Source organism: Mustela nigripes, chromosome 15 (assembly GCF_022355385.1).
Source record: "Mustela nigripes isolate SB6536 chromosome 15, MUSNIG.SB6536, whole genome shotgun sequence".
In the NCBI taxonomy this organism is placed as follows: Eukaryota; Metazoa; Chordata; class Mammalia; order Carnivora; family Mustelidae; genus Mustela; species Mustela nigripes.
The window spans coordinates 84,516,750-84,528,207 of record NC_081571.1 but is presented as its reverse complement, the minus strand read 5'-3'; the positions used below and the strand labels follow the sequence as shown (position 1 = coordinate 84,528,207).

Genomic DNA, 11,458 nt, shown 5'->3' with positions numbered 1-11,458 from the left:
CTGAGACAAGCCCAGACCTGGCTGGCCCTATCTGGAAGTCCGGGCGCGGTCTTCCTTCCTTACGGTCTAGATATAGTACAGAGACTCGGCAGTTCTCTTGTCTACAACCTCCCACAGCCTCTGCCCTGCTTCTCCGTTTATCTCTGCTTCACGTGCTCAGATGTTTCTGCGCTCCGTATGGTCACCTTTAGCCCTCACGGGCTTTTTGTGGCCGCTCAGGGACCGTGGTGAGCAGCGCCCACCACTGTGGTCAGTTACCTGCGTATGTTCTCAGCACTGTGGCTGCTGATCTTAAACAGGGAAGACCCGAGACATTGATGTTCACACACTGTGCAGCCCTTCTGCTCAGTAGAGCCTGGAATCAACCAACGCTGAAGAGGACCCTGCAGTGGGCTTTGGTCAGGGGCCAGGCCTGGGTCTGACACCCACCCTCACTGCGTCCCCGGGGCTCCTGTGTAAAGAGGGATTTTCCCGAGACTTAGGGAAAAAATAATGTGTTTTGTACAAATTGAAGGGTAGAGATCAAAGTGTACTTTGTGATAAAACACTGAATCTCATAATGGTTTGAAGGTCGCACTTTGCATATTTGTCTTTCCGTGGCTGTCATTTCAGTCTTCAGAAGACCCTGCGATCTTCCCAACTGATGAAGAGCGAAACGTGTCGTCCCCGAGTTCTGCGGTGAGGCTGACCCAGGGGAAACAGCCAAGTCCAGCGAGAGCACCAGCAGCAGTCATGGGATGCTGAAGCTCTGGTCCGGTGGTGTTGGCTTTCCTGCTGCGTACACAGAGGTCATCTCGGAAGAGCAGGGGCCCGGGTTTATGGCATTTCCTCCCCGTGGCCTGCCGCATAGCGCAGGATGAGCGGAAAGTAGACGTGGCCACAGACGACTTTTTGCCGAACCAGACTCTTGCCTCCAGGCACCCATGAGAAGCGGGGTGGACAGGAAGAAGCTGGAGCAGCTGTACGACAGGTACAAAGGTAAGGCGGCCGGGGAGCGGGGGCAGGCGGCCGCAGCTCGCTTCCAGCTCCGGGGAACGGAGGGTGTAATCTGGCTTCTTGTGCTGAGTTCTCAAGACCTCCAGAAGGTTCTTCCTCCTCTTTCTGGACTCAGCTGCAGCATCCAGCCTGTTGGAAAGGAACGTGGACCGGTGACGGAGAGCGGCGGGGCTGGGGTGATGGGACAGGGGTCTGGCGGCGACGGGGCCGTCCTGGGCGGGGTCCGTGGCGCGCGCGACGTGCCGCAGCACCGTGTCCTCGCCGTGTGGGGTGCTGTCCCGGGCACACTGCTGTGTGAGCTGGAGGGTTCTGGGGAGGAGGCAGGTGAAGAAGTAACTCCGGCCCCAGGGTAAAGTCACCTTTCTGCTCACACGTGCAGCCGCGCCGTGGGTCTGGAGCCCCTGCACTGTTGAGGAAGCGCAGGGGAAAGCTGCTACCAAGGAAACGTTGGCGCTGTGCATTGGGGACCGGTGCTGTTTCTTTGAAATCAGCACTTGGAGTGGAGCTTTCCCTGTCAGAGCACGACTGACCGTGCTGCCGGAGTCGGTCCCTGCCACGGGGCTGCTCGCGTCCGAGCCCCCGGCGGGACGTCAGGTGGCGTCTCATGTGTCCGTCGGCACTGGAGTCCGTGGCAACAACTAGCCAGGGTTTATCTGTTTTTCTTTCTACCGGTTCCTGAGGTTAACCTTCTATTAACAGAATTTAAAGACAAAAACAAAAACCTCATTTAAACAAGTATTAACCCAAACAGAATAACTCCTGGGCTTTAAATTCTTATTTATGTATTCTTTTCTTATTTATTTATTTACAAAGATTTATTTATTTATTTGACAGAGAGAGATCACAAGCAGGCAGAGAGGCAGGCAGAGAGAGAGGAGGAAGCAGGCTCCCCGCTGAGCAGAGAGCCCAATGCGGGACTCGATCCCAGGACCCTGAGATCATGACCTGAGCTGAAGGCAGAGGCTTAACCCACTGAGCCACCCAGGTGCCCCTCTTTTTTTTTTTTAAATCCTTGGCACAAAAACATACTCTGATAGACCAGATTTGTTTGAAAAATGAAAAATCATTGTTTTTAATAAGCTTTAATATGCTTTAAGTTTTTTTGGCTAAGTTAATTGTGGAGCTAATTTTGTGAATCATGTGCTATGCAGATTCCTGAAGTGATTCTTTTTTTTTTTTTTTTTGACAGAGAGAGAGAGCACGATCACAAGTAGGTAGAGAGGCAGGCAGAGAGAGAAGAGGAAGCCCGATGCGGGGCTCGATCCCAGGACCCTGAGATCACGACCTGAGCAGAAGGCAGAGGCTTCACCCACTGAGCCACCCGGGCGCCCCTCCTGAAGTGATTCAAATATGTCTTTAAAAGAAATACTTAGTGAGAGCTGCTTCTGTAGTTTAAGCAGCATCTTTTTATCATTTAATTTTATTCATGCACTTTCATTTAAAGTAGACACATCATGCAGTCATCTTGGGGTCTAGAAATAAATATGTTGTTCAAAGACTGGAGAAGATGAGTCCGTTGTTATGTTAATGTATGCAAATGAGCGCGCATTTCCGCAGCTCCATGCACCTGAGATTTACCAGCGGCACTGAGGGCAGGTGTGCCCTTCGGGGCATCTGGGACTGTGGGAGCTCTGGGCTATAGGAAGGGTGAGGAGCAGAGGCCGCAGGACGGCTGTTCTCTCCTTATATGGGCAACAGGCTGCAGGAAGCCTGTGCTCTCGTTCGTTTGAATTACAGCATACCTTTTATTTTATTTTATTTTGGTGACGACATGTTTATAAAAATGTAGCATATAGTGCTAAAGTGACCACAGTTAAATTTTGTATGATGGAAGAAAAGTGTATCACATTTAATCTTCATTTGAGCAAAGAAGCTACAAATTTTCTATTGGTACCTTCCGTACAGCTAACAGAATTAACACGTGAGTCATTCTGTTGGAAATTACTCGTCCTAGTTTAGTGAGGTCTCACTGAGATTTTTCTAAGAGATTTTACTATTTGATTTTCTGATAAAGAAACTCTAAATTCCTTAATTTCATTTCTAAACCAGAAATGGGAAGTGAGGAAGTCCCGAGTTTCTAAGCTATTAAATGTGGATGGGTGAACTAAATGATTTTGCAACCTAAATGTACAGTAGCACTAAAATTATAGCAAATGAAATCACTTTAAAAAGAAAAACATCAGTTTCTTGTTTTGGCAGTGTTGTGGCAAAAACTTCCAATATTGTAAACACTTTATAGATGCAGTATTTTTTTTTTTTATTGCAGATTTTAAAAAATTTCTAAGTAATCTCTGCACCCAGTGTAGGGCTCAAATTTATGACCTTGACCTCGGTGCCCACAATGCAGTGCTTTTGGTAGAGTTTGCCTTTGGGCAAACTAGAATTGTGTAAATCGGAATTTGTATTTTACTTTACGGAAATCAAATATTTTTGAAATGATGAAGTCTTCTCAAAGAAGCTGCAGTACTCTTTTTTCCTTCTCCTGAGTCCAGTAACCTTGATGTTTAAAATAGGGCTTTTATCTGGGTAAATTACTCTTTATTGCTGTTCCGCGCACAGTAAGAAACCGTGTGCCATCGGTTGACGTCTCCAAGACACGCTTGCTCGGGCTGGGACTCCAACCACCCGTTAGTGCTACTTTTCAAAACAGCACAATTTCTTTCTCTCTTGATTTTAACTGTAGACCCACAAGATGAAAATAAAATTGGAATTGACGGGATTCAGCAGTTTTGTGATGACCTGAGCCTAGATCCTGCCAGTGTCAGCGTTTTGGTCATAGCCTGGAGGTTCGGGGCGGCGACGCAATGCGAATTTAGCAAAAAGGAGTTCATGGCCGGTATGACAGAGCTTGGGTGAGTAAATTGGTCTTGGTTTAAATGTTTTTAAAAAGGATGGTACTTTCAACATTATTTTTCAACAACCTATAAACATTAATTTCAAATTAATTTATTTTCTGTGCGTATCTTATAAATTTTTTGTGCCTCTAATCTGCTCTATTAAGCCTTTCCAAGTAAAGTTTTATTTAATACTTTAATTCAGATTAATCCCTTTTGTAATTTACTTTTTTCTTTTTAAATTTTATCCTTCCAGTTTTGAATGTACAGCAGACATCAGGGTGTTTTTGTTTGTTTTCAGCCATTCATTTCTGGATTCTGTGTCCTAAATGTATTATTTGTGTTGCTATGTTAATCATCAATAAAATATCATTTTGGTTTTTTGCTTGTAACACTTCTCTGTTCTACTCACAGGGTGGGAATAAAAACTTCATAATAACTTAAGATGTTTCTCACTTGTCAGTTAAGTCGGAGAAGTAAGTGAAAGCATGTGACACAAATGTCTTCTGATCGTTAAGCTTACTGAGCTATCTCATAGGGTAGTATAAATGCCAACATGCTTGCCTTGCTGATACTGTGATATTTCAGTGTTGACAGCTTAAACTGGCTTATTTTTAGCTGCTGAAGGAGCTGGAAAGTCTAAGTTAAACATGTTCTTAATGCGTGGATTATACAGCATCCCAGGGGAAAAAATAGAACATTCATTTGTTCTACTAAACTGATGCATGTGTGATATTTCTCAGCCTTGTCTGTGAGATGACAGACATTTGCAGGACTTACTCTATTGCCGCTGGTTGTGTAAGACCAAGCCGAAGACGTCACGGTGACCCGCGCGACAACATGTGGCTTCATGTTCTGTGCGCCAGGAACGCCGCGGAGGACTCAGGGAATGTTGGGATGGAAACACCTGTTAAAGCAGCATTCTCTCGGCCGGGCTGCCCTTTATCCCTTCTGCCGGAAGCTCCCCCAGGTGGGAGATTGGGAATTAAGTGCTTCTTCTGGAAACACTTACTGCCATTTCTTAGGCATTATCTAGAAATACGTCGTACAGGTAAATTTATAAAAGTCCTATTATCCTACTAAGTGTTAAAAGTTAAAAACATATTTTAAAGATTTTGAGTGTGAATCTTCCCAAAACGTGTTGGACAAATTCATGCCTCCCTATGCGGAGTACACAGAGTATGACTGAAGATGGTAAGTTAGCACTGAGCAGAGGGGCTGCGCTCCGCGTCTCACAGGGCAGGTGAAAGGGACGGCCCTCTGTAGGCCTCTGTAGACCGTGTGCGCAGTGCAGTGCTTAGTACGTCGCAGAGACATCCTCGGTGCTTTTAGGGATGTAAAAGGTGGTTGTCATCTCAACAGCACTAAGCCTTAAAAAATATTTTGGGTTTACCTCGGCTCCGTTACTATTTTTCACACATTTCCCCAGCCATTAACTCTTGACAGTGGTTGGAACACCTGCATTTAACAGTTGATGCTACATCCTTGCTCTGGAGGCTTGCAGATTCGTAAGTGATCTGAGTAAATGTTAAGAGATTCCTTGACATCGTCGTGAAAACAAGAAGTGGACGCGCTGTGGACCCGCTTCTGGACTGCGTTGTACTCGGTGGGCCTCCCCGTGGCCCGTGGCACACGAGCTTTGCTCCTGTGGCACTGCACAAGTCTCGAAGCAAAGTCGTGGAGTCTTCCTACTTCCATCTGAAGATTGCTTGTCGGTGTTTGTCATTCCAATGGGGAGAGAAGATTCCTTTTAGCCGCTGACACTGAAGTTACCGGGTGAGCCTGAGACCATGTCTGCTCGGGCCCCAAATGCAAGCCCGGGCCATAGCTAGAGATCGTGCAGGCTGGCTTGCACTCCTGTACAGGACACGGAATGCTCTAAAGTTTTCAGCAAAACGTGGGAGAATGTCTTTATTAAAACCCAGATCAAGGGACAGATTTTTAGAGAAGGGATAACAAGCACTAGCTGTAACGGATAAATGGCTGAGTTGGGCTTCGGCACAATTAAGAGCTCTCCTTAAGAAAAGACACTATTAAAAAGGCAGAACAGTGGGAGAAAATACTTGCTTTCTTTGTGTATGTTACAATCATTATAAAAATGGTAGTGTGTAATTTATGTCTAATTCCTAACAGAGTAAGAATAAAGTGATAAAAAATTCAACCCAGAAGAACATGAGATAAAGAACATAAGGAAAATCAGCTGCACGTAGGACAAGCAGCAAACGCACGGCGGAATGGAGGCTTGGAAGCTGATGGGTCAGCATTTACCTGATCGCATGAAATGTGGGTGAACTAAATCCTGGATGGATTTTAGAAAATAACTATTGTGGATACGTTTACCATAGATGTGGTTAAAACATCAGGACACAGAACAATTTGAAGGATAAAAGTTGATGGAATTTGCAAACATTTAAGCAAAAAAAACGTGGTGTGGCTATGTCAATATTAAAATAAGCTTTAAAACAAGAAGTAATTCTAGGGATAATGAAGGACGTTTGATTATGGGGAAAGGTCTATTTCACATGGAAGGCAATGGATTATTTAAAGCAAAAATAAGCACTAAAGAGAAAGATACAAATCTACAATCAGAATGGGGAATTCTCACACACATCTTAGCAACTGATAGAATGAGGAGTGAAAAATCACTAAGGAAATAGGAAATTTGGGTGGCGCTACCAATGGCCTAATGGACATACTTGGAACATGGCTTTTGATATTGAAGAACACATACTCTTTTCAGAAGAGGAGTAGACAGTTTATAAATATGGATTACAAACTGTACTGTAAAACAAGCTGCAACAAATTTCAAAGGATTAAAATGATACAAAGTATGTTCTGACCACAATACAGTTAAGGTAGAACAAAAAGATAGCTTGATAGGTTGAAGTGAGTGTGGTTATCGTATAGTCCTGAACAACCGTTGGGAGTAAGAAGATATTACAGTGGAAATTAGAAAATACTTTGAATCATGAAGAAAACGCTACACGTGAAAACTTGCAGGATTCAACTTCTTAAATGCATATTTTAGAAGGAAGAGTTGAAAATCAGTAAGAAAAGCATCCATCTCAAGCAGTAGAAAAAGAACAGGAAAATTAAACCCAAAGAGTACAGAGGGAATTAATTTTCTTAAACAGGCAGTAGTTTAAGGAAATAGAAATGAAACTAAAAGACAGAATCTATAAAGCCAGAAGGTTTCCATTTGAAAACACTTACAAAAATATTAGGTAACAAATAACCAACATGGAATGAGAAAGGAGACATCCCCGTAGATCTTATAGATGGTGCCATGTAAGAATATATCACCAACAGCCCTCTGCTAGCGAATGTGAGAAACTGGATGCAAGAGAGGAGTTCTCTTAAAAATACAATTTACTGAAATGGACACATAAGTAGTTCTGTAGCTCTTAAATTTGAACTTGTAATTTAAAACCTTCTCAAAAAGAAAACAAATGGCCAGGATTGGTGCACCAGCACATCCTACAAAACATTTAATGAAGAGAATACCACCAACTTTGTCATGACAAAGTTTGTTATAGCCCAGGATTGTGAGACTTGTTTAACATTACAAAGTCAATCAGTGTCCTATATTAACAACAGAAAAGGGAGAGTTATCTCAAATCCATAAAATGGGTTTGATAAAATTCAATTCCATTCATAATTTTTTGACTTGAAAAATTGAAAAAAAATTTTTTTAATTTAAAAAAAGAGAGAATTTGGCACAAACCAGGAATACAAGGGACTGTCCTTAAGCTGACCTCCAATTCCTGCCAGATCCTATAGGATATATATGTAACTGGAACATGAATGCCTACTTTTATCAGCGTTGAACAGGAGGAGTTAGCTGGTCTGATCCATAGGTAGAATGTTCGAATCAATAAGTGAGTTTACCCAGACTGCAGGACCAAAGATCAGCAAACAAAAATCAGTCTTATTTTAAGAATGCTGAATGCAACAACACAACAAAGCAAAGTGAATGTAAAAAAATTTTTAAATTGTTTTCAGTAGCATCAGAAATACAAAACTCCTAGGATAAATCTGATTCAAGATGTGTGCTACCTCCAGAGAATAAATAACTCACTGAGACGCAGGAAACCTGAATGAATAGGGACATGAACTCATTCGTAGATTGGAACAGTCAGTATTTTATCCCTAAATTTGTCTTTGAACTCAGTGAACTATCAGTCAAAAGCCCAATAAGTAGTAGTTTGTGTAATTTGACAGATGGATTTGGAATGTGTATGAAAATGCAGGCAGGACTAGTCAGCAGTTCTTAGCAAGGGGAGGGTTTGCTCTCTAAGCTGATTAGGACTTTTCAAGCTATAGTAATTAAGACTACAGGGCACTACTGCGGAGGTAATTGGGCCAGTGGGACAGGGCAGGGAACAAGAAACAAATCCATGTACACAGGCACCCAGACGTATCGCCAAGGCAGCACTTCAGAGCAGTGAGGAAAGAAACCTTTTCAGTACACATTTCTGTGAGCCTTGGCTACTCACGCGGAGGAAAACTTACCCTGATCCCTACCTCACGCCGTGTGTAAAAAATCAGTTCCCAGTGGATCGTAGTTGTCTGTGTGAAAGCCTAAAGGCAAAAGCCAGAAGCCTCTGGGAAAATCAGGGAGAGAATATCTTTGGTGACCATGCTATAGGGAAAATCTGAACACAGCAAGCAAACACTGGGGAGAGGAAGACTGATAGGATGGATGCTAAAAGAAAGAACTGATCGTCCAGAAACACCACCAAGGAAGTGAAAAGGCAGTCCGTGTTCTGGGAGAGAGAACTTCAACCAAGCTTAGCTGACAAAGGCTTGTATCCTTCATATGTAAAGAAAGCCTGGGAAACAATAGGAAAAAGATACCTAACTGACAATGGGCAGGAGACTTGAGAGGCACTTCACAAAAGAGAATTTCCAAGTAGCCAATCACAGCACAAGGCTTACTGACGTACGGGAAGTAGAGGTTAAAACTACAGCCGACTGTGAAACGGCTAAGGTAAGACACAGTCACACGTAACAGCGGGAATGGGGCGAACAGGAGCCCTGCTGTCCTGCTGGCAGAGACGTGAGGCAGACAGTTTCTGGAGACAGTGTGATACCACATCCCTGGAGGTTTGTGGACCTGGTGACCCAGCCGGCCCACTGGGGCTTGTGCCTAACCCAGCACACGTACGTGTGCACCAGGATGCATGTACGGAGACCCTTTTAACAGCCAGAAAACTAGAAACAGCCAGAATAGCTACCACCAGTGGGACACGTAAGTTAGGAAATCTGAATGCAGGGCTGTGCGCCTCAGCACAGAGAAGGACTCCCCTGAGCCGGCAGACCGGGGCCTCACAGACTCGGCATGGAAATCACACCGTGAGTTCCGTGACTGACAGAGTCGGGGCAGCTAACTGTTAAGCACTGCTCGTTTGGGGGTGATGCAGGCACGTGGGAGGGCCTGGAGCAGCCCCCCAGAGGGAAGGCCAGTGCTGGGAAAGGCGCTGCCCCAACCACCCTCCTTGGGGGTCCCGGGAGCTGTAGGCCTGCACCTCCTGGGCTCATGGCCACTGCTGTCCGGCGTTCTACCCCCTGCGAAGCCCCGCCAAGTGGGGCCACGCATCTCCGCGGCCTGCTCGTACTTTTCTGTGCCGGGGAGTCAAGCTACAAAGACAGATTTTACGGTTTCTTATTCTAGACTTCTGCTCTAAAGGCTTTTTAATTCTCTTATAATTAAAAGATTTTGTTTATTTATTTGAGAGAGAGAGAGACATGGGACAGGGAGAGCAGGAGTGGGGGAGGGGCAGAGAGGGGGGAAGCAGCTTCCCGCCGGACAGGCAGCCCGATGCGGGGCTCGATCCCAGGACCCTGAGATCATGACCTGAGCCGAAGGCAGACGCTTCACTAAGCCCCCTAGGCGCCCCACTTTTTAATATTCTTAAAGGTTGTTGACTTCTTGGAGGAAAATCCAGCTTTATTATTTATCTATTTACTTATTTTAAGGTAATTTATTTTTTAAATTCCAGTCTAATTGATGTATTGTTCTAGTAGTTTCAGGTGAACCACGGAGCGATTAAACAGTCGTGCACCTGACTCAGCGCTCCTCCTGATAAGTGCCCATGGTCTCACCCCGTCGCCACCTGGAAAAGCCAGTTTTCCAGCAGCGGCTCTGTGTCCCATCATGCTCGGAGTTTTGAGCTGAGCCGGAAGGAAGTGACCCCAAGCGGAGGAGCTCGCAGGCCGGCCCAGCAGCTCGGTGCCACGGGTGGGCGGGGGCAGAGGGGTCCGCCCGACGTGCCCCTCTGTCGTCAGGGCCTGGGCCTGCGTGTGGGTGAAAGCGGGCCTGTGCTCCAGCTCGCACAGGGAAGGCAAGCAGTCGTGGGCTTTGTTTTTTCCTTTATTTCTAGTTAGGGTGTAACACGTAGTGTAGAGTTCGCCCACTGCCGCCTACAGGTTGGAGAGTCGGTGTCTGAGCAGAGCTGTGTGGCCGTCACCACAGGCGGTTCTGGAATGCTGGGGTCCATTTCGCGGGGTCAGGAAGCCCGCCAGCGGTCTGCCTCCCCGACCCGAGCCTCGGGCCGCTGCAGCCCGTGGGAAGGCACGGTTGCCTCGGCCACGGCGCGCTCTCTCTCCCCGCAGGTGCGACAGCACGGAGAAGCTGCGGGCCCTTCTGCCAGGACTGGAGCAGGAGCTGAAGGACCCGGTCAAGTTTAAGGACTTTTATCAGTTTACCTTTTCCTTCGCTAAAAACCCCGGGCAGAAGGGTTTAGGTGAGTGTCACGTCCACCGTCACGAGAAGTCACATCCTCGTGAGACCGAGAGGGGTCCGACCAGCCCTGTGTCGGTCCTGCCCCGCAGGGCTCTGCCGTAGCGGTCTCCTCCTGGCCCGCGGGGCCGGGGCACCCTCCACCCCCGCCACGCGGTGGTCACTCTCCACTTCTGGGTGTCAGTGTTTAAATGTCAAAATGTAAACTGATTTGCAAATGCTCCCTGTTCTGTTGCATTGACTCACGGGTCAGAGAAATCAATCGTGTTGACAGAGTGTTTGCCTCAGGAGGTGCGTGACCCGCGGAGTCCAGGACCCAGGAGTCCTGTCCTGGTCTGGAGGCAGAACACGGTTCTGATGGGCCCCGGGTCACATGTCCATGCTTCTTGCCGAGTCGAACAGTTGTGCTGTAATATAACTTATTTTGGGAAATTCCTAACTTAAATTTTCAGTCTGTTTTGGTTTTTTTGAGGGCTTTATTCTGCTTATTTTCATTTGATTTCCTCCTGAGTACCATATAATTTATTTCTGTTTAATGTAACAGATATGGTTAGTTCAGTAAAATGTCTTACAGGTTTAGAGCGGGGCCTTACGTGGTCTTTAAATAGGCTTCAGCAGGTGCATTAGAATGTTTTGAAGAAGCCGCTCTCAAATATAAAGCACTATTATAAAGTAACCAGATTTAAGTAGGAAACCAAAAGAGGCTTGAGAATCCATGGATAGAAAATCCCACTGGAAACCGCTGATCTCAGGGCCCAATTTCACTCGTGCACGTTTGCAGGCGTGTGAGCCGTGTGCGTGTGAGCCTTTTGGCCCCGTGCGTGTGAGCCTCCTGGCCCCGTGCGTGTGAGCCTCCTGGCCCCGTGCGTGTGAGCCTCCTGGCCCC

General features: G+C 46.1%; 1 protein-coding gene across 4 annotated transcripts in view; it reads left to right on the top strand.

Annotated features, from left to right (window-relative positions):
• DCUN1D2 (defective in cullin neddylation 1 domain containing 2) overlaps positions 1-11,458 on the top strand; it is a 26,086-nt gene that overhangs the window by 5,194 nt on the left and 9,434 nt on the right. The window contains exons 1-5 of one of the 4 annotated variants that reach the window (XM_059377594.1): positions 893-978; positions 1,831-1,981; positions 2,186-2,335; positions 3,680-3,848; positions 10,446-10,576. In XM_059377594.1, the coding sequence (XP_059233577.1) occupies positions 3,826-3,848; positions 10,446-10,576 (154 nt within the window). In that variant the 5' untranslated portion in view covers positions 893-978; positions 1,831-1,981; positions 2,186-2,335; positions 3,680-3,825. Of the gene's footprint in view, positions 1-612; positions 979-1,830; positions 1,982-2,185; positions 2,369-3,679; positions 3,849-10,445; positions 10,577-11,458 lie in introns of those variants that run through there. The other 3 variants (XM_059377592.1, XM_059377593.1, XM_059377591.1) reach the window with 3 other exon arrangements.